This window comes from Eucyclogobius newberryi, unplaced genomic scaffold (assembly GCF_026437365.1).
Source record: "Eucyclogobius newberryi isolate DKJ021-1_F unplaced genomic scaffold, fEucNew1.0.hap1 SCAF_11, whole genome shotgun sequence".
Lineage (NCBI taxonomy): Eukaryota > Metazoa > Chordata > Actinopteri > Gobiiformes > Gobiidae > Eucyclogobius > Eucyclogobius newberryi.
In genome coordinates this window covers 35,598,676-35,621,746 of record NW_027315735.1, presented here as the reverse complement: position 1 = coordinate 35,621,746, position 23,071 = coordinate 35,598,676, and the positions used below count along the sequence as shown (strand labels likewise).

Here is a 23,071-nt window from a genome sequence, read left to right as displayed (position 1 = left end):
CACAAACACAACATGAATCAGGAGTTCCTACAGAAGCTGCGGTTGCCAGATCTGGATGAGATCGCGCAGTATCTCCGCTCGTTCTCCGCCCCGGCTCTCGTCAGCGTCGGGGCGGTGGCCATGGCCTACTTCCTGGCGACCCGGCCCAAGCCCCTCCCACCGCCCTGCGACCTCCAGATGCAGTCAATCGAGGTGAGTTCAGTAAATGTCAGTTTGACGAGGCGGTTCAGGCAGAGGAGTAGACAACGATGGACTGAAACCTTTGTGCGACCGTGAGTGTGCGACCGTGAGTGTGCGACCGTGAGTGTGCGACCCTGTGTGCGCGACCCTGTGTGTGTACAGTGATCCGTCGCTATATCTTTCACGGTCTCGCTGCTTCGCGGATTTTCATCATGCATTGTGTTCTGCATTCTGATTGGCTAAACAGTCTCTCCGCGTCTTCTCTACCTGTGTGTCAACAACGTTATGGATTAATATGTACACGTACGTAAAACCGCTTGCCAAATTGAAGTTTGCGAGGCCGGTGAGAGCGCGCGTGTGAGCTGCGGGAGAGGCCGGTGAGAGTACAATACAAACGTTTATACAGTACTTTTATTTGTTAAACAAATGCTTGGGCCTGTAAGAAGGTTTTGTTCCTTGCTTTCAATGTTTTATGGAGTATTTCATTGTATAATAACTGTAAAAAAATAAAGGTTTCTACTTTGCAGATTTTGACTCCCGCGGGTTCTTCTTGGAACGTAACCCCCGCGATAAACGAGGGATCACTGTACCCTGTTTTATATTGGGTCGTGTTGGGTTTTAACACTTATTTGTTGCATTTTTTCATATTTCTAATTAGACTTGCAATTTATGTTTTAACAATATGATTCTGTTTAAGCTTCACATTTAAACCCAGCTCTTATCAGCGCTTAATGTCATTTCGCACTGTGCACTCATTTCTTTGAACACACCGTAACTGTTTAACCACTCCTAATAATAAGATAAGATAGCCTTTAATAATAATAAGGTTTAAATTAGGTTCATAAAAAGCTCACGATTGTTTGTTTAATGAGTTGAAAGAGCACTTTTGGGTAAAACGTTAATCGAGAGTAACTTCTATTTATGAGACGCCAATTCAGAGATAATGTATATTAAATAATTTACTTGATAGATATTTGAATCATTACCGTATTTTCCGGACTATAAGTCTTCTTTTTTCATGGTTTTGGCCGGGGAGCGACTTATACTCCAGAGCAACTTATATGTGATATTAGTCGTTATTTTCACACCGACAACCACAAGAGGGCGCTCTAGGCTCTAAGCGACGCAGAAGAAGAATCTGCACTTCCTCTTCCTCTGGAGTTTGTGGAGTTGTTTAGAAGTGACACAGAGGAAGAAGAATTCAATGGATTTAGTGATTTGGGGTAAAACTGATGCTTTGCTAAACTTGTTAGCATGTTCTTTATGCTATAGTTATCTGAATAACTGTTCATGTTACGTTAACATACCAGACACTTACCACAGTTCTGTCTGTGCCTCATGTAGCCGAAGGTGTTAGCGTTAGCATACGTCATGTTGTTGAAGGTGTTAGCGTTAGCATACGTCATGTAGCTGAAGGTGTTAGCGCTAGCATACGTCATGTTGTTGAAGGTGTTAGCGTTAGCATACGTCATGTAGCTGAAGGTGTTAGCGTTAGCATACGGCATGTAGCTGAAGGTGTTAGCGTTAGCATACGGCATGTAGCTGAAGGTGTTAGCGTTAGCATACGTCATGTAGCTGAAGGTGTTAGCGTTAGCATACGTCATGTAGCTGAAGGTGTTAGCGTTAGCATACGTCATGTAGCTGAAGGTGTTAGCGTTAGCATACGTCATGTAGCTAAAGGTGTTAGCGTTAGCATACGTCATGTAGCTGAAGGTGTTAGCGTTAGCATACGTACACCTATTCACCATGTTCTCTCATCTGTTATCTACCTCTGTATCTACCTGCGTTGCATCAATGAAATTTCCCCATATGGGACAATAAAGGAATATCTTATCTTATCTTATTATTTTAAACTGCATTTCAAGGTGAAACGTCTGTTCTTGGTCTTGGATTTTATCAAATACATTTCCCCAAAAATGCGACTTATACTCCAGTGAGACTTATGTTTTTCTTTTTCTCTATTGCCGGTATGCATTTTTTGGCTGGTGCGACTTATAGTCTGGAAAATATGGTATATTACTGTAAAAATAAATACAAGTATATGAACATTTCTAATCTTGTATTGAACCGGAGATAGATGTGATGTACACGTGGTGGTGTTTGTCTGCTGATGTGAACATCTCTGAGGCTGATTCTCCGTCTGTTCCAGGGAGAAGACTTGTCCCGTCGCTCGGCGCTTAGTGACGGAGACGAGCACATGACACACTTTTACCACGACGCCAAAACCATGTACGAGTTTGTCCTGAGAGGAGCTCGAGTCTCGGGTGAGTTCTACGTCAGGATATTCTATACATTCATCCCCAACTCAAACACATGAAAACCTTCTGTGACTACTTTATTCCTTACTAGGTTACTTTCATTATTACAACTATTATTCTATTCTTACTGCTGCTCCTTTGACTTTAGGTCCAAGAATTGTATTTGTGTTTTTCATTGCGGTCCGCCACAGAGTTTTAATTTACTTTTCAATAAGGCGTGACTAAGCGACCGTGACTAAGCGACCGTGACTAAGCGACCGTGACTAAGCGACCGTGACTAAGCGACCGTGACTAAGCGACCGTGACTAAGCGTGACTAAGCGATCGTGACTAAGCGTGACTAAGCGATCATGACTAAGCGATCGTGACTAAGCGATCGTGACTAAGCGTGACTAAGCGATCGTGACTAAGCGTGGCTAATCGATCGTGACTAATCGATCGTGACTAATCGATCGTGACTAAGCGATCGTGACTAAGCGATCGTGACTAAGCGATCGTGACTAAGCGATCGTGACTAAGCGATCGTGACTAAGCGATCGTGACTAAGCGATCGTGACTAAGAGATCGTGACTAAGCTATCGTGACTAAGCTATCGTGACTAAGCGTGACTCATCGATCGTGACTAAGCTATCGTGACTAAGCGTGACTAATCGATCGTGACTAATTGTGACTAATCGATCGTGACTAATCGATCGTGACTAAGCGTGACTAATCGATCGTGACTAAGCGTGACTAATCGATCGTGACTAAGCGTGACTAAGCGATCGTGACTAAGCGTGACTAATCGATCGTGACTAAGCGATCGTGACTAAGCGATCGTGACTAAGCGATCGTGACTAAGCGTGACTAATCGATTGTGACTAATCGTGACTAATCGATCGTGACTAAGCGTGACAAATCGATCGTGACTAATTGTGACTAATCGATCGTGACTAATCGATCGTGACTAAGCGTGACTAATCGATCGTGACTAAGCGTGACTAATCGATCGTGACTAAGCGTGACTAAGCGATCGTGACTAAGCGTGACTAATCGATCGTGACTAAGCGATCGTGACTAAGCGATCGTGACTAAGCGATCGTGACTAAGCGTGACTAATCAATTGTGACTAATCGTGACTAATCGATCGTGACTAAGCGTGACAAATCGATCGTGACTAATTGTGACTAATCAATCATGACTAATTGTGACTAATCGATCATGACTAAGCATGACCAATTGTGACTTATCGATTGTGCCTAAGCGTGACTAAGCGTTCGATTGATTTACCAACAGAAAGTGAGATCCATTGGTCAATAAATAATAGAGAAGCAGATTCATATTCTGATCATCAATAATAGTTATCAGCACTAAACTGCCTTATATACCACAGGCAGCTGCATTAAAGGACACACATTACGCCAAATGTAGCCTTCTGAGCTTTTAACCCTGTTGTAACATTGTCATACCGGGAGTAGCATTTAGCTTCATTCACACTATCATGTTAGAGAAGTGCTCACCCTCCAAGCCTCAAAATTCTGTTTTTAAATCCATAAATCATCTCATACTGATGGTGATTATACGACAGAAATGCACAGAACAACTGTGTGCCAAAACCGGCAAGTTGATTTTGAATTTGTGTAATTCCCTCTGCAGCCAGTAGATGGAGCCAAAGCTCAGTTACTCTCCCAAGGCTGTGGCAAAGTTGTAATTTGTTGTTGTTGCCATGAAACGCCATATTAAAGGTACTCGGGAGCATGTTAAAAGGACAATAACGACACAAATAATGCATAATATTTGTCCTTTAAATAAATCAAATATTACAAAAAACTAAACTATTTCTTTCTTTTCCTCAGTAATACACTTGATTCATGAATATTCTCTAACTCGAAGCCTTCAGTCACTTTTTCTAAACCTTTATTTGTTTAAAAATGTATTAAAAAGTCTCAATAGAAGTCTGCAATAGAAATACTTTGTTCTTCCCGTGTCCAGGAAACGGTCCGTGTTTGGGCTCCAGAAAACCAAAGCAGCCGTACGAGTGGCTGTCCTACAACGAGGTGAGCGCCGCCGCCATTTCCATAAACCCTTTCTATCCGTTCAGAGTGCGGTGAACGTGTGCGTTTTCAGGTCATCGAGCGAAGCGAGAACCTGGGCTCCGCCTTCCTGCACAAAGGACACTCCAAAACGGACGACTCGCACATCGGCATCTTCTCCCAGAACCGGCCCGAGGTACGAACACGGCTCAGATTTTACCGCAACGCCGACTTCGCCACAGTTTCTTTTGTAAAGTAATGGCAAAAGTAAACGTTCGTGCTCCGGAAAGTGCATGGTTACGGCGTTTGAAGGTCATGGTTTCCTGTTTTCAGTGGACGATAGCGGAACTGGCCTGCTACACGTACTCGCTGGTCTCGGTCCCACTTTACGACACTCTGGGAACGGAAGCCATCTTCTACATCATCGACAAAGGTACATCGGCCACACGCAGTATTATGCAAAAAGTATGCGCAATTCAGAAGTTAAAGCAAAACCGAGTGGCTCCGGTGAAAGTGCTCCCCCTGCTGCTTTCTTGTGCCGATACATGGTCAGAAAATACAGTTTTATTTTTCTTTCTTTAGCGTAGTAAGACGTACAAATACCTTTCAGATTGCCAAATATTTAAAAAAGAGTCAGGGTTTCTCAGGAGAGTTGTCTTCGGGGAAATATTACAAGGGTGTTTTTTTGCCCCGAGGCAGCAGGCGACGGGACGGTTCCAACGTTCCGGAAATGCATATTTAACCATCACAGGGACTTGTAAAGGTCGATAAGGTGGAATGTTACTTGGTTCTGCTTTAAAACACATACATAAAGCCCTTTAGTAAACACAGTGAGCCAGACTGTACTGTACGGAACAAAAAGTCAAGGAAACAGCTGCAATTTTAAAACCGTTTTATCGGAAAAAAAGAGGGAAAACATGCATTTGATTTCGGTTAATCGTGACAAATCTTGCCTAAGCGTGACTAATTAATTGTGACTAAGTGTGACTAATCGATCGGGACTAAGCGGGACTAATTAATAGTGACTAAACCTGACTAATCGATCATGACTAATCAATCGTGACTAAGCGTGACTAATTAATCGTGACTAAGCGTGACTAATTCATTGTGACTAAGCGTGACTAATCAATCGTGACTAAGCGTGACTAATTCATTGACTAAGCGTGACTAATTCATTGTGACTAAGCGTGACTAATTAAGCGTGACTAAGCGTGACTAATTCATTGTGACTAAGCGTGACTAATTGATAGTGTCTAATCAATCGTGATTAAGCGTGACTAATTAATTATGACTAATTAATTGTGACAAATTGCGACTAAGCGTGACTAATTAATCGTGACTAAGCGTGACTAAGCGTGACTACCCTCACCCTCGCTGTGTCAAGGAAAGGTTTCGCAGGTCTTTCCTTCCTGCTGCTGTCAGACTTTATAACAAACACTGTTAGTCCTGAACACTCGCAATACTGACCTAACCATGTACAATTCCGTCATATTCATGTGCAATTAGTCGTGATTCATGTGCAATTACTGTGAAATTCATTAGTCACAATTAATTCGACGCCTCCAACGCTGTGTCCCGTGTGCGCAGCCTCCATCTCCACCATCGTGTGCGACGTGGAGGAGAAGGCGGACCTGGTGCTGGGCTGTGTCGGCGACAAGGCGCACTCCGTGAAAACCATCGTCCTGATGCAGACGCCCGGCGACGCCCTGGTCAGCAGGGGGCGGGACGCCGGCGTGGAGATTGTGGGTCTGCAGGAGATGGAGGTGAGCGCTCCAGTCTGTGTTTCTGAAGCTCCAAATGCTCCTGAAGTCCTCTAAATGTTAAACTGTCACTTTGCAGGCCATCGGGAAAGCCAATCATCAAGTCCCACTGGTGAGTAAACCGGGACTAAACCAATAATAATAATAATAATAACTTTTATTTATATAGCGCTTTTCAGTGACCCAAAGACGCTGAACATAATAAAAAAGGGGGGGGGTATTTACAGACAGGGGGGGACAACACGTACAATACACATTAATATACAGATAAAATGAACAAGACAGAAGAAGTAGAGAGAAAAAGATGGGGATGTAACAGGGGGTAGAAGAGTAGGCAATGGGGTAGAGGAGGCTAGGGGTAGGGGAGGTCATAGGCTTGGGTGAAGAGGTATGTTTTTAGGCGGGATTTGAATGTTGTGAGTGAGGGAGAGTGGCGGACAGGTTGGGGGAGGGAGTTCCATAGTCGGGGTGCTGTTCGGGAGAATGCTCTGTCGCCAAAAGTTTTGAGTCGGGATGTTGGTGCAGTCAGGGTGAGAGAGGAGGAGGATCGGAGAGCTCGGGTGGGGCGATGGGGGATGAGGAGGTCAGACAGGTAGGGGGGGGGGCAAGGTGGTGAAGAGCTTTGAAGGTGAGGAGGAGTATTTTAAAGTTTATGCGCTGCTTGATGGGGAGCCAGTGGAGAGAGCGGAGAACGGGAGTGATGTGATCACGGGACCGGGTGTGGGTGAGGAGGCGGGTGTGGGTGAGGAGGCGGGCAGCGGAGTTTTGGACCATTTGGAGTCTATGGAGGGAATGGGAGGAGATGCCAGTGAGGAGGGAGTTGCAGTAGTCAAGGCGGGAGGAGATGAAGGCGTGGATGAGGGATTCAGCAGCGGGGAGGGTGAGGCAGTGTCGGATTTTGTCGATGCGGCGGAGGTGGAAGTATGAGGTCTTGACGATGTGGCTGACATGGGGAGTGAAGGAGAGGGTGGGGTCCATGATGACACCGAGATTGCGTACCAGGGTAGAGGGGGTGATGGTCGAGGTGTCAATGCTGAGTGAAAAGGGACCAGTTTTATTGAGAGTGGATTTGGTGCCAATGAGGAGGAGCTCTGTTTTGTCACTGTTCAGTTTGAGGAAGTTGAGAGTGAGCCATGATTTTATTGTAGAGATGCAGGTTTCGATGTGGCTGAGGGGAGGGTTTTGGGTGGATTTGGTGGTGAGGTATATCTGGGTTTCGTCAGCGTAGCAGTGAAAGTCCAGGTTGAGTTGGCGGAGGATGTGACCAAGGGGGAAGATGTAGCAGATGAAGAGGAGGGGGCCGAGGACTGAGCCCTGGGGGACCCCCTGCGTTACTGGGGAGAGGGTGGATGAGTGACCGGAGAGGGAAATGAACTCTTGCCTGTTGGTGAGGTAGGATGTCAGCCAGTCAAGTGCAGAGCCCTCAACACCCAGTTGGCGCAGCCTTTGTAGGAGGATGGAATGGTTTATAGTGTCAAAGGCTGCGCTGAGGTCTAGTAGTAACAGGATGTTGAGGGCCCCGGAGTCTGCAGAGGTGAGGAGATCGTTGAGTACTTTGACCAGGGCTGTTTCAGTGCTGTGAAGTGGGCGGAAGCCAGATTGGAGGGGTTCATAGAGGTTGTTTGACTGGAGGTGGGTGTGAAGTTGGGCGGCGACGATGCGTTCCAGCGTTTTTGAGAGGAACGGCAGGTTGGAGATGGGGCGGTAGTTGGAGAGGTTGGCGGAGTCTAGGGTGGGTTTTTTGAGGATGGGGGTGATGGAGGCCAGTTTGTAGATGGAAGGAACATGGCCGAGGGATAAAGACTGGTTGAAGAGGGTGGTGAGATGGGGGATGAGAGCAGGGAGGCAGGCCTTGGTTAGAGTCGTTGGGAGGGGGTCGAGAGAGCAGGTGGTGGTTTTGGAAGCGGTGATGAGGTCTATGATATGAGAGGAGTTAACAGAGGAGAAGGTGGTGAGGGGAGGGAAGGGTGGGTGGTCAGGGAGAGGAGGGGGGGCAGGGGTGGGGGTGGTGATGGAGTTAATGGAGACGGCAGTCATGGAGCTGTTGATTTTGGAAATTTTGTCATTGAAGGCAAGGAGGAAAGAGTTGCAGAGGTCAGGGGAGGAGGGTGGAGTGATGTCCGGTGGCTGGAGCAGCTTGCTGACGGTGGAGAACAGGGTGCGAGGGCTCCGGTGGGAGCTGTTGATGAGGGTGGAGAGGTGGGCAGATTTGGCGGCTTGGAGAGCATCACGGTAGGAGGAGATGTGTAATTTGAAAGCTTCCAGGACTAAACCAGACCGGGACTAAACCAGGACCAAACCAAACCGGGACTAAACCAGACCGGGTCTAAACCGGGACTAAACCAGACCGGGTCTAAACCGGGACTAAACCAGACCGGGTCTAAACCGGGACTAAACCAGACCGGGTAAACCGGGACTAAACCAGACCGGGTCTAAACCGGGACTAAACCAGACCGGGTCTAAACCGGGACTAAACCAGACCGGGTCTAAACCGGGACTAAACCAGACCGGGAATTTCCTATTGAAGCTGCACTAAACCAGGAATAAACCAGTTATAATTGTCCAAGTGCTTCACAGAAAAGAATAAAGATGCTAAATGTATGACTCAAGTATATTGGTGTATGTAAGTGACATGGATGAATTCAAAAGCGGAGTAAGCCCATAAAGTTACGCAGTGCAACACTTTTCTACTGTGCTGATTTTTACTGATAAATATTTGGTCCTTTGTTTCCAGCCTCCACAGCCTGACGACATGGCCATCATCTGTTTCACCAGTGGAACTACAGGTAACCCACGGCAACGCTTTGAACAAGTTTATAACAGTCGACAGTCCATAAAAATAAATACATGTTCAATATGTGATCAAATGATTATTCCTTTAATTTTATCAATACGTTGTGTTTTTTTCAGGAAACCCAAAGGGGGCGATGTTGACCCACTGTAACATCGTGTCCAACTGCTCAGCTTTTATCAAAACCACAGAGGTAAAGGACTGGAACTGGAACTGGGACTGAGTGGGGACTGGGACTGAGTGGGGACTGGGACTGAGTGGGGACAGGGACTGAGTGGGGACAGGGACTGAGTGGGGACAGGGACTGAGTGGGGACAGGGACTGAGTGGGGACAGGGACTGAGTGGGGACAGGGACTGAGTGGGGACAGGGACTGAGTGGGGACAGGGACTGAGTGGGGACAGGGACTGAGTGGGGGTGGGGACTGGGACTGAGTGGGGGTGGGGACTGGGACTGAGCGGGGGTGGGTACTCAGTCCGAGTGGGGACTCGGACTGAGTGGGGACTCAGTCCGAGTGGGGACTCGGACTGAGTGGGGACTCGGACTGAGTGGGGACTCAGTCCGAGTGGGGACTCGGACTGAGTGGGGACTCAGTCCGAGTGGGGACTGGGACTGAGTGGGGACTCAGTCCGAGTGGGGAGGGGGACTGAGTGGGGACTGGGGCGGGGACTGGGACTGAGCGGGGGTGGGGACTGGGACTGAGTGGGGACTCAGTCCGAGTGGGGAGGGGGACTGAGTGGGGACTGAGCGGGGCCACTGCAGATATGACCACTGCTGACCAGAAACACTCCTCAAGAACGGCCCCTAAATGAAGACTTCAAATCAGGACTCGACCAGGACTCGACCAGGACTCGACCAGGACTCGACCAGGACTTGAGCAGGACTTGAGCCTCTGAGCGAGACTCTTGAGGTCCAGCAGTGGACTGGCCGCTCTTTTACCGAGTGTCTGTGTTTGTGCTTTTACAGAAGGACGCTCCCATTTCCCCCAGCGACACCCACATCTCGTACCTCCCCCTGGCGCACATGTTCGAGAGAGTGGTCCAGGTATGTCCCACTGACCCCTTCATCCTTTTACACCAATCAAACCAGAGGCTGTTGTACATGTTTTCAGTGGGAGGAGCCTATTGTACACGTGTTTAGTGGTAGAGGAAACCTGAGTACCCAGAGGAAACCTTTGAAGTGCCCCGTCTACTGGCAGCAGAGGGAATTGCCATGAAGAAATAAACAAATTCTAGCTTACCCCGACGATTTGAGGCGGAAATTCTCGACTTAAAAAAAGTATCTCTGGCTTTGGGCGACACAAATATGGGACGCTTGAAACTGAGCGTGTTCTGAGGCTCAGAGGGAGAAGACCTCGTGAACGGCGTTAATGAAACGAGCGTGAATAAAGCTAAAGACGACTCCCGTTTTGTGTTCTGCGAGGGAAGTTTCATAGTATTCTGTTACGCAGTGGAAAGTACTCGGACGCAGCGAGTTCACGACAAAGTTTAGAGACAATTTTGCGCTGCGTTAAAGTCTCTCTTGCCTCTTGGTTGCAGGGCGTGATGTTTGTGCACGGCGCCAAGATCGGGTTCTTTCAGGGCGACATCCGGCTGCTGATGGACGACCTCGCCACGTTGAAACCCACCGTGTTCCCCGTGGTCCCTCGACTGCTCAACAGAATGTATGACAAGGTACGAGTAACGTGACCCATGTTAATCATAATCATATTAAAAAAACTGACCATAATTAACAAATTACTGTCCATAATTGCCACGACAAACTGAATATCGAATCTGCTGCAACAATTAACCACAATTTACAAAATAAAATCATGACAAAAAATCACGGTAAAATGCAAATAAAATTCACCCAGAAGCACACAATTTGATGTTTTTTCATTTATTTTTGGAGTATAATCTTACAAATCTGAATCAGAATAGTTTTATTGCCGTTATCAGTGAACACATTTTCACAGGCTTCGAACTTGCTTTGGTGGAACATAGAACAACAGATGAAAGAGTGACAGAGAACAGCCGACCTGAATACACTGCGCTCTCCTTTTGTTGGCCCATGTCTGCTCTGTGTCCTCAGGTCGAGCTGTAAACTGCTCACATTCTGCCAGTTACTCTCCAATCTATAAGTGAACAGTTTTGATCACATCTTGAGAATTTTGGACTTTCTAACTGGAGTAGGACGACAGCGTAGTCAGACTTCTTCAGAACTGTAGAGGCAGTAGAGAGTTCCTCCTCCCGGTTTCTGAAGACGGCAGATGGCAGATGACTCCAGTTCAGTTTAAATCAGTCGAGTGCAGATGGAACTGTCAAGAGATAATAAAAACACTTGTCTATTCTTAAGAAATGATTGTGGATTTATATCAGAAAATCTGAAGCAGCAGCGTCCAAATTTGCGCTGGAGTCGGACGCCCGTACATTCGAAGGCAGTCGCCCGGACACGCCCAGGACACGCCCTGAACACGCCTCCAGGACGTGCATCCGAGGCGTCCAGCACACATGTGCTGTTCTCTTGGTGCGATGGCAGAACAGGTGAAGGAAGTAGCTTTAGTGTATTAACTTTACAAAGTCGATGGGCTCCGGGGCTCGTCTGGGTCCAGGTACTTCAGAGGAGAGCAGAGTTTAGTATCATCATTTGCTCCATTTGTCTTGAGGATTTTTGTTTTGTTGTTTGAGCTTTCTTCCATTAGTGAAATGTATAGGCACGTCACTAGCGCGTAATCACGTAGAGTCGTTCAGATTCTCGAAACGCAGGATTCGCGCCTCAAAATCGCCGGACGCCCAAGACGTAGACTTTGAATGTAAAGTGGAGGCTTTGACGCCGCGGTGTGAACGGGCCATTACGAACTCAAGTTTAGAATTGTTTTGCACAGGTTCAGGCGGGGTCTATGGGTAACATGTTGAGCTTTGGAAAATGAATACATTTTGAGTGCAATTAGAATGCTATTGGACCATGACGACCATATTTTTGTCTAAAATCAACTTAAAACGCACTGTTCCAAATGATGACGCTCAACCGAGTTTCAAACCATGTTATTGTTGTAAAGAACTGAACATGGTCATTTGTTGAATCCGACCATGAGTTTCTTTCTTGCCCAGTGATGCAGATGGTGCATTGTCCTGCATGACAAGGATTTTGTTACGTAAAGCACGGTTCTTTTAGTACCATGGAAGAAAGTGGTCAGTCAGGAACTCCACAAACGTGTCCAACAAAGTCCTTCTTAAGTAGTTTTCGCTTGAATTGACTTGCTAATGGCCCGGTGTCTGATAGATTTCACTGAGACACAAAAAAAACATTACTTTTCTGCCATTTAAACACAGATTGCATGTTAATTTGGAAACGCAGTGTAGTTGTGATCTGTGTTGGCGCAGTCCAATCGGTTGTTGTTATGTTTACTGTGTTTGGTAATCTCATGTTTATTTCTTGGTAAAATGCGCCATCTAGTGGTTGTTATAATTTACACCTTTTAGCGTCAGTAGAAGAAGAACTCTAGACAGGAAGTAGTTGTTTCAAACCATGTGTTTGTCGAAATGGCGACTCCTCATTCCTGGCTTCTCTTTTTGGAGTTAGTTTAAGCATCGTCTTTTCTCAAAATATACGGGTCATCAGTAAAAATCACGAAAGGCATCTGTTGTCTCTGGAGTTTCTGAGTCCTTGACTAGCTGTATGGATAACTAGCTCGGCTGCTAGTGAGGCCTAAATCCGTTGTAGTCCTTTTGTCTTTTTGCAGTGCCTTAAGGGAAAGGTTTCCGGGACTGTTGTCGTTTCTTCGGGCACCTAGACGGCGTTTGCTGTGAGCGCCTGATACGCAGTAAAGCATTTCTCCACTGTATATTTGAACACCTCTTGCTCTTTCTCCATGGTCTGTTTGAGCTCCCTCACTTCAGCGAGTGTCTTGTCCTTGTCGTGTTTCTCCTGGTCGAGCTTGGACGTCAGCGTTGCGACCAAACCCTCCAGAGCCGCCTTCTCCGCTCCAGCCTGTTTGTGCTTCTGGTTCAGACGCACCAGGAGGTTTTGGTATCTCTCCTTCTCCTTTCTGAGCGCACCCTGAGGCAAGTCGGCGTCGCGTTGCGGTTTCTCCTCTGAACTCCGAATGTCAGGTTTGAGGTGGTTGCTCTTGAGGACGAACTGCTCGCGCTTGGCACAGAGTCGCTCGATTTCGGCACAGACCGCATCCAGGTGGTTTTTGTAGTACAGCTTGTCCCGGTCTTCCGTCTTCAGCTGTTCCTGGAGCTCTTGTTCGGCCGTTTTAACCTCTTCTTGGTCCGTGCGTCTTTCCTCACACTGGCACGCCCGGTCCACTTGACTCTTCGCGGACGCTCCTCCAGGGCTCCCGCTTTCCTTCCTGAGGTCTTGAAGAGTGCAAATGAGGATGCCGTTTTTCCTCTCCAAAGCCTTGCACTCCTCGACCTTCGTATTGAAATCCTTCTGGAGGCTGTCGTATTTGCGCTTCTCCTTTTTAACCTGACCCTGACGAGAAGGGTTTGACGTCTGCGCTTCCTGAATCTGCAGAGACTCCTTCAGGCGCTTGTTGTCCTCTTCCAGTCGTTTGATAAGCGATTTGGACTGGATTTCCTGATTGAGGAGTTGTTGGAGCCTCTGTTTCTCAGCGTTAGGCCGTTCCTGCTGAGGACGAGACTCTGCCGCCGCCGTCGTCTGCTGCTGTTGCAGTTGCTGGCTGGAGCGGTTGGTTTTGGGCTGCTCCTGAAAAGCTCTGCGCTCCTCTTTCAGCTTCGTAATGTACACTTTGTGCTTGTTGTTCAACTGGACTTCCTCATTCAGGCGTCTCTGGAGCCAAACGATGTCGGCTTTTAACATTTGCTCCTGTGATTTAGCCGTCGTCTGCTGCTTCTGATCCTGCGCGACCGTCTGTAATTCTCCCTCAGTCTCTGAGGTGTGGTCAGTCTCAGAGGTGTGGTCAGTCTCAGAGGTGTGGTCAGTCTGCTGCTGTTTGGACACACGTTCCTCTTTGAGGGCCGCCTCCAGGCGCTCGATCTTTGAAGTGAGCTCTTCATTGTTCTGGAGGAGTGCGTCCATCATTTCCTTCATTCCTGCAGCCTCTCTGGACCTGTAGGATTTGACTGTCGAGTCCTCCTGTTCCTCCAGCTCCGTATCTTTTGATTGGAGCTGGCACACAGACTCGCAACATCGTCCAGCCTTCGCCGCGCTGACGTCCCTCGCCACGTGGAAATCTTCGTTCTGCCTTTTCTGGATCTGACGGAGCTGTAGGTTTTCCTCCTCCTTCTCGTCAAGGCGATCCTGCAGACTGAAGTTCTCCACCTCGAGCTCGGACTCTCTGCGCAAAGCCACTTCCAGCCGTGCGACCGGCTCGCCCGCGGCGCCGGGCTCAAACGCTGCGTCGAAGCGTTTCGCACAACGCGCGTGGAGGGCGGCGATGGCGGCATGAAGGATGGCTTTCTTCTCCATCGCTCTCTCGAACGCCTCCGTGACCGCGGGCGAACAAGTAATGTTTAGCGTCTGATTCGCCATTTCGCATCGAGTGTTTCGTCTTCGTGTTGTTGCCTCTTCGTGCTGTTGCCTCTTCGTGCTGTTGCCTCTTCGTGCTGTTGCCTCTTCGTGCTGTTGCCTCTTCGTGCTGTTGCCTCTTCGTGCTGTTGCCTCTTCGTGCTGTTGCCTCTTCGTGCTGTTGCCTCTTCGTGCTGTTGCCTCTTCGTGCTGTTGCCTCTTCGTGCTGTTGCCTCTTCGTGCTGTTGCCTCTTCGTGCTGTTGCCTCTTCGTGCTGTTGCCTCTTCGTGCTGTTGCCTCTTCGTGCTGTTGCCTCTTCGTGCTGTTGCCTCTTCGTGCTGTTGCCTCTTCGTGCTGTTGCCTCTTCGTGCTGTTGCCTCTTCGTGCTGTTGCCTCTTCGTGCTGTTGCCTCTTCGTGCTGTTGCCTCTTCGTGCTGTTGCCTCTTCGTGTTGTTGCCTCTTCGTGTTGTCGCTTTTGTTGTCTTGTTACTTGTCATGGCGGCCGGCAGCCAACTGCAGAGGTGCGTTTACCGTCTTTGTGTTGCGTCACCACCGAAGTTCAGAAAAGATTCTCCTGATGACATCTACCTTATGATATCATCGTTGCCGTGGTTATTTCTGTCAGAGTTCTCGGTCATATTCTGTACAGTGACCATGACGATGATGCCACGAAGCGCCAACATGCCCAAACCTTGAAATAATAAAGTTCTTCTTCTACTTCTTCTTCTACTACTATTTCTACTTCTACTTCTTTTTCTACTACTTCTACTAGTTGTTCTTCTACTGCTACTACTACTACTACTGCTGCTGCTGCTGCTGCTGCTGCTGCTGCTGCTGCTGCTGATACTGCTGCTGCTGATACTACTTCTCCTACTTCTTTTTCTATTACTTCTACTTCTTCATCTTCTACTTCTAATTCTTCTACTTCTTCTTCTTCTACCTTCTTCTTCTACTTCTTCTACTTCTTCTTCAACTTCTTCTTTGTCTTCTTCTACCTTCCGGTCCCTGAAAATAAATCTTGTGATCGTCCCTCTTGAGGAAAAAGTTTGGGGACCGCTGATGTAACCGAAACACAGAAGAAGACGACTCAATGACGTCATTACTGCTCTTCTCTGGACTCCACCCCTTTTGCAATAATACAATTGACCATCTCCAGTAGAGGGCGGTGATGTCACACTTGGATACCACCGCCATAAAACACCAACGAAGAAGAAGTCTATTCATTTATAGTTTTGAGAAAATGATGATTAAGTCTCAGTGCAACAGAACTCATCGTTTCACTCAAACGATCGTCAAGTTCAAGACGATGAAGTCATTAACGTGATGTCTCTTTTCCCTTAGATCTTTGGCCAGGCGAACTCAGCCCTGAAGCGCTGGGTTTTGGGGTTGGCGTACCGGAGGAAAGATGCAGAGCTTCAGCGGGGCGTGGTCAGGAGGGACAGCATCTGGGACCGGCTCATCTTTAGCAAAGTCCAGGTAAGAACGCAACTCGAGGCGAGAGTCGGGACACGGGAGAAGACTCTGAACTGCACTCACCAGATGCACAAACGAGCTTTTATACTGAAAATCCCCAGTAAACTCGCAGTATTCACATGTAAAAAGGTTAAAATTAACTTCCAATTTGCTCCAAAATCGTTATAAATATGATAAACTGACTCGTAATCCCTAATGTGCTGTGAGTTACAGTCCAGAGCTTCTATGTAGAGACTCGGTACGTTTCTAATTAAAACGATTTGTTTTTGACAATTTCATCAAATTTACAATATATTCTCTTAATTTGCAAAAACAGAATTAAATTGCAAAATATCAGACCATTTTTCAAATTTTACATGTTTGAGCTGACAGATAGTCACAAATGTGTTTATTCTTTAAAACAGAAGAACTCCTGAGCAACTGTTTTACTGTATTTTCTGGAGTATAAGTGGCACCAGCTAAAAAATGCATAGTAAAGAAGAAAAAAAACATATATAAGTCGCACTGGAGTATAACGACAAAGTCTGAGGAATAAAGTCTGGCGGTAATGCAACACTTGGATGCCAACCGCCATAAAACAACAACAACAACAACAAAAACAAATATAAGTATAAGTTGCACCCCGGCCAAAACTATGAAAAAAGGTGCCACTTATAGTCCGGAAAATACAGTACTCTCTTTTTAAACAGACTATCAACCAAATAAAAGTTGGAATATGGCGACTAGAGGATTCTAGATGGAGATTTGACCGAATTTTGACAAATAAATGTATAATCGGTAAAATCTGAAGACGTTTTCTTGACATTTAGATTTAAATCTGGTAATGTATGTATTTTGCAGTGTGTTTAGTCCAGCTGCGAGTCCAGACTCGCAGCTGGAACAGAAGGGATTTCTAGTTTTCTTGTAGTTTTGTAACGTGGCCAGCAGAGGGCGCGTGTACGGCCTGTCTCACTGCAGTGTGCTGCCCCCTACAGGCCAGCATGGGCGGGTGCGTGCGCCTCATGCTGACGGGAGCCGCTCCGGTCTCTCCCACGGTCCTCTCTTTCGTCAGAGCTGCCATGGGTTGCCAGGTAACCAACACTCACTCTCTCACCTCACAGTCAGAGTAACAACGACGACAACAACGGGTCGAACGACGAGACTTTTCTTTGTGTCCAGTTTTATGAAGGCTACGGACAGACGGAGTGCACGGCCGGCTGCACGCTGACCATGCCCGGGGACTGGAGCGCAGGTGCTTTTCAAACAATCATCATCTCTGTTCTCATGTCTTATAAAGTGCCTTTTAAAACTCAACCTACCATATTTTCTGCACTATAGGGCGCACTTACAAGCTTTTTAATTTTCTCAAAAAACAACAGTGCACCCTATAGCAATAAAAGCTGCGCGTTATATATAAAAAATGATCAAAAATTGACCATTCATTGACAGTACGCCTTATAGTGCTGAAAATACGGTAAACATGCTCCGAGACAATAATCATCTAAAATCTGCGTTTACATTCACAGCGATGCAGGGTAGAAGTTACAGAGGGAAAAAGACTTAAGGAACATTTGAAAAAGATCTCGTTAAAAGTCCAGTTGATTTAAAACACATTAAGATGATGAACATGAGGCCTGAGTACCAATGAACCAGTGGAGAAGGCACCATCAGAGAGAGTCTGCAGACACAGGGCCCAGACACCGAACCGCCACCAGGGGCCCACAACGACACTGGCCCCACACGACGACACTGGCCCCACACGACGACACTGGCCCCACACGACGACACTGGCCCCACACGACGACACTGGCCCCACACGACGACACTGGCCCCACACGACGACACTGGCCCCACACGACGACACTGGCCCCACACGACGACACTGGCCCCAGAAGCTGTCCTCTGCTCCTGGTGCAGAAAAGACAAGAATCCCTTACATTTCAGAACGTTTGTAGAAATCTAAACTACAGGCTCAGCAGGTTTTAGACAGAGTAATGTCACATTTAGGGCCCTTCATCGTTAGATTACTTAAATGAGGAGATCTCATTGTAACATCACTTACACTGCGGTCACTCTGGTCTCACTCTGGTCTCACTCTGGTCTCACTCTGGTCTCACTCTGGTCTCACTCTGCGGTCACTCTGGTCTCACTCTGCGGTCACTCTGGTCTAACTCTGATCTCACTCTGGTCTAACTCTGATCTCACTCTGCGGTCACTCTGGTCTAACTCTGATCTCACTCTGCGGTCACTCTGGTCTCACTCTGGTCTCACTCTGGTCTCACTCTGCGGTCACTCTGGTCTCACTCTGGTCTCACTCTGGTCTCACTCTGGTCTCACTCTGGTCTCACTCTGCGGTCACTCTGGTCTCACTCTGCGGTCACTCTGGTCTAACTCTGATCTCACTCTGGTCTAACTCTGATCTCACTCTGCGGTCACTCTGGTCTAACTCTGATCTCACTCTGCGGTCACTCTGGTCTAACTCTGATCTCACTCTGCGGTCACTCTGGTCTAACTCTGATCTCACTCTGGTCTAACTCTGGTCTCACTCTGGTCTCACTCTGTGGTCACTCTGGTCTCACTCTGGTCTCACTCTGGTCTCATTCTGGTCTCACTCTGCGGTCACTCTGGTCTCACTCTGGTCTCACTCTGCGGTCACTCTGGTCTCACTCTGGTCTCACTCTGTGGTCACTCTGGTCTCACTCTGCGGTCACTCTGGTCTCACTCTGGTCTCACTCTGGTCTCATTCTGGTCTCACTCTGCGGTCACTCTGGTCTCACTCTGGTCTCACTCTGCGGTCACTCTGGTCTCACTCTGCGGTCACTCTGGTCTCATTCTGGTCTAACTCTGGTCTCACTCTGGTCTCATTCTGGTCTCATTCTGGTCTCACTCTGCGGTCACTCTGGTCTCACTCTGCGGTCACTCTGGTCTCACTCTGGTCTCACTCTGGCCTCATTCTGGTCTCACTCTGGTCTCACTCTGGTCTCATTCTGGTCTCATTCTGGTCTCACTCTGCGGTCACTCTGGTCTCACTCTGGTCTCACTCTGGCCTCATTCTGGTCTCACTCTGGTCTCACTCTAGTCTCACTCTGGTCTCACTCTGCGGTCACTCTGGTCCAGGTCACGTTGGAGCTCCTCTTCCGTGTAACTCTGTGAAGCTGGTGGACGTGTCTGAGATGAATTATCTGGCAGCAAACGGAGAAGGAGAGGTCTGAACGCTCCACATTCCACTTTAAACGCTGTCGTCATGTTCTTCTCTAAACGGGCGTTCTCTGTCACTTTCTAGGTCTGCGTTAAAGGGGCTAACGTGTTTAAAGGGTACCTGAATGACCCCGAGAAAACCAAAGAGACCATCGACGAGGACGGCTGGGTTCACACCGGAGACATCGGCAAATGGCTTCCAGTAAAATCTATATTTATTATGACGGAATTTAGACTATTTTAGACTATGTAATATTTATTTATATTTATATTTATTTATGTGTATGTTTATTTATATTTACATTTATTTATTTATATTTATTTGTTTATTTACATTTATTTATATTGATTTATTTACATGTATTTTATATTTATTTATATTTACATTTATATTTATTTATTTACATGTATTTATGTATATTTATCTATTTATATTTATTTAAATCTATTTGTATTTATTTATATTTATTTGTTTATTTATTTGTATTCATCTATATTTATTTATATTTATTATTTTATTTTGTCATTTTATTTGTCTTTGGCTTGGACAGAACGGGACTCTGAAGATCGTGGACAGGAAGAAGCACATTTTCAAGCTGGCTCAGGGCGAGTACATCGCCCCCGAGAAGATCGAGAACGTTTACGGACGGAGCGACGCTCTGGTCCAAGTGTTCGTCCACGGAGACAGTCTGCAGGTGACACGAGACACGCCCGTGACACGCCCGCCGCCGCTTGTGACCGCGGGAAACCGGCTGGAATTTACAGTTTTGTTTTAACGACAATAGAATATTAGAAATATCACACAAATACAACAATACAGCCACAAAACAAATACATATTTACACCCCACTCTTCACCTTTCACACACACAAAAACCAAAAGTACTAAACGCCATGGATACATCAGAAGAAAAACAGACAAAAAGGAAAATAAACAAGAAAACACCAGGCTGCCCCAAATAAATTGTCTGTTTGCTGTAACCCGACCCACCATTTCAAGTGGGTAGGTAGGTAGGTAAATTCTTTTTTTTTTTTTACTTTGAAGGCAAAAAAAAGATCAAAAATGAATTGTATGTTTGGTGTAGCCCTACCAATTTTTTTCAAGTGGGTAGGTAGGAAGGTAAATTATTTATTTTTTTATTTTTACTTTAAAGCATAAAAAAATTATATTTTTTATATAGAATTTAATGATAATTTGCCTATGAAATTAAGTTAATATTATCATTTATTAAAAGAGATGCTACCGTAAATGTACAAAACAAAAAAATGAAAAAGTCCACCTAATAAACTATTTTTGTACAGGAAAATGATGTTATTTTTTGGCCGTTTTCATGTCGTATCGTCGACGTCTTGGTCATTATATATGACAAATTCTGCATATTTCAGCCACTGTCAAATCCCGTTTTTTTTTTATTCTGCCAGTGACACGCAGTGACCGCCAGGGGTCAGGCTTCAACAGACAATGAGTTGAACGTTCTCCGCTCGTGTTAAGTTTCATTTTCATTTCTTTTTCGGCTTCGTAATATTTTTAGCGGGTTCCAGTGATACAAAATTATTCAACACGGCGCTTTTTTGAAAAAAACGGTCAGTGGGTCGGCGAAATATAAGAAAAATAAAAGAATTTGGCATAATTTTGACAAAATGCTGATATTTATTTTTCAGTCGGCTATAATTTTGACGGCTCGGTCGGGTTACGGCAAACAGACATTATTTTGCTCTGCCCCACCAGTATTTCAATGTGTTTTAGTCGGCCTGATATTTACTTTGGGTTTGTGGTGGTAAACAATAATATACAGTAGTAGTAGTAGTAATAATAAATAAAAATGAATTGTAAATAAAAAATAATGATAATGATTAATAAATAAATAAAAATAATATTATAATAATAATAGTAAATACACTATAATAATTAATAATGCATAATACATAATAATAAATAATAATTTAAATGTTATAAATGATAATAATTTAATGGTGGAATGGACAATTTTTTTCAGCAAATTTTTTATCAAATTTCCTCGTGGCGTGGATAAATCATTTGTCCTGCCACGTATCAATCATAAAACGCACCTACCGCTCACCTGCAGCCGCGTACGGTTCGTCCCCACGTTTCGCGTGCCTAAGCGCATGGATCTATCATAATATAGTTCCCTCAGTGTACGGGGCAAAATGAAGACAGAGAAAGACAGTTCGAGCTGACGCAGAAGTGGACAGAAATCTATGGGAGATGAGAGATGCGATGCGATCCGTTGCGCTAATAAACAAACGCACGTGTGTGTTGTATCAGTCCACATGGGGGAGGGGCATGTGCACTTCCGCCTGCGTTCTCAAATCGCCGAAAAATCGTCCATTGCGCCTTTAAATGTATAAATAATAATAATAATTAAATAATAATAATTAAATAATAAAAAATAATCATAATAAACAATAATTATAATTAGTTGTTGTTGTGTTTGTTCCAGGCCTCGTTAGTGGCCGTGGTGGTTCCAGACCAGGACTTCCTCTGTAACTGGGTGAAGAAGTCTCTGGGACTGGGAGGAACCTTCCTGGACTTGTGCAGTAAAACGGTAAATCGTCCAAACCAGGACGCCGCTCCACAGAGTTTACTTTTTACAAACGCTCACACACTTCCTGCAGATGGTTAACGTGAGTGTTTCTGCACAGGAAGTCAAGGCGGCCATCTTGGAGGACATGGTGCGACTGGGCAAAGAGGCGGGTCTGAAGTCTTTTGAGCAGGTAAATCACTCACTCGAGAAGAAACGCTCCTCTCTTCACACACAGTCACCCTCTGACGCTCAAACGCGCACAAAACCCTAATTTAAAGTCTATATATGACATAACATGGTTTAATTATGACTCAGTTTGGTAGTGCAGAACCTGTGGTAAATATTTATCATAGTTTTACTTCTGTTAAGTCGCAGTTTGTGAAGAAAATTGAAAAAAATGAGTTTAAAATGACAGGAAATAAGCTGAATCCCTCTGTGATGTCATCAGCGTGCGACACAGACAGTTTAAACCATGGTTGGACTAAATAAAGGTGTTTTATGGTGTTATTGTGTGTCAGGTCAGAACTGTTGTGTCGTTTATGTGGAGTCTAGCTCTTGTTTACAGTCTGGTTGCTATGGTAACAGCTGTGGAATCACCTCTACCTGTGTCATATTTGTGCTCACGTCCAATCAGGAAGTACAATTATAAACTTTACAAAAATTGTCAAACTGGGACAAACGGTCAAAATGTTTAGTCAAATGTGAAATATAAGTGTGTTTTAGTGAAATGTGTAATTTAAAGAGTCGTTTCAAGGTCTTTTCATCTTAATATTTAATATTTATATTTTACACAAAGACACGAGACACTATATAATCACCGTGATACACTACACTCGGCTTCATTAGCTGCTGGTTTTATTTTCTTCTTGTTTACGTCACAGGTGAAGTCGATCTACGTCCACACGGAGCAGTTCTCCATCGAAAGCGGGCTCCTGACTCCGACCATGAAGGCCAAAAGGAACGAGCTGCGCCAGTACTTCAGGGACCAGATCCAGCAGCTCTATGCTCAGATGTGATGGACGAAACACTGCAACGGACGAAGTGTGTGACGGACGAAGTGTGTGACGGACGAAGTGTGTGACGGACGAAGTGTGTGACGGACGAAGTGTGTGACGGACGAAGTGTGTGACGGACGAAGTGTGTGACGGACGAAGTGTGTGACGGACGAAGTGTGTGACGGACGAAGTGTGTGACGGACGGACGAAGTGTGTGACGGACGGACGAAGTGTGTGACGGACGAAGTGTGTGACGGACGAAGTGTGTGACGGACGAAGTGTGTGACGGACGGACTAAGTGCGCGACGGACGAAGTGCGCGACGGACGAAGTGCGCGACGGACGAAGTGCGCGACGGACGAAGTGCGCGACGGACGAAGTGCGCGGCGGACGAAGGGCGCGGCGGACGAAGGGCGCGGCGGA

At 46.1% G+C, this 23,071-nt stretch overlaps 1 protein-coding gene across 1 annotated transcript; it reads left to right on the top strand.

The window, feature by feature from the left end:
- LOC140354806 (long-chain-fatty-acid--CoA ligase 1-like) lies at positions 1–22,693 on the top strand. Its single transcript, XM_072440036.1, has 20 exons — positions 1–192; positions 2,330–2,444; positions 4,409–4,473; positions 4,544–4,645; positions 4,783–4,882; positions 6,037–6,212; positions 6,289–6,321; positions 8,944–8,995; positions 9,120–9,193; positions 9,966–10,043; positions 10,538–10,672; positions 15,801–15,935; positions 16,907–17,002; positions 17,091–17,163; positions 19,029–19,117; positions 19,195–19,311; positions 19,661–19,804; positions 21,571–21,675; positions 21,773–21,844; positions 22,536–22,693. The coding sequence occupies exons 1-20, from the start codon at positions 13–15 to the stop codon at positions 22,668–22,670; spliced, it is 2,076 nt and encodes a 691-aa protein (XP_072296137.1). The 5' UTR covers positions 1–12; the 3' UTR covers positions 22,671–22,693.
- Positions 22,694–23,071: the final 378 nt, after the last annotated feature.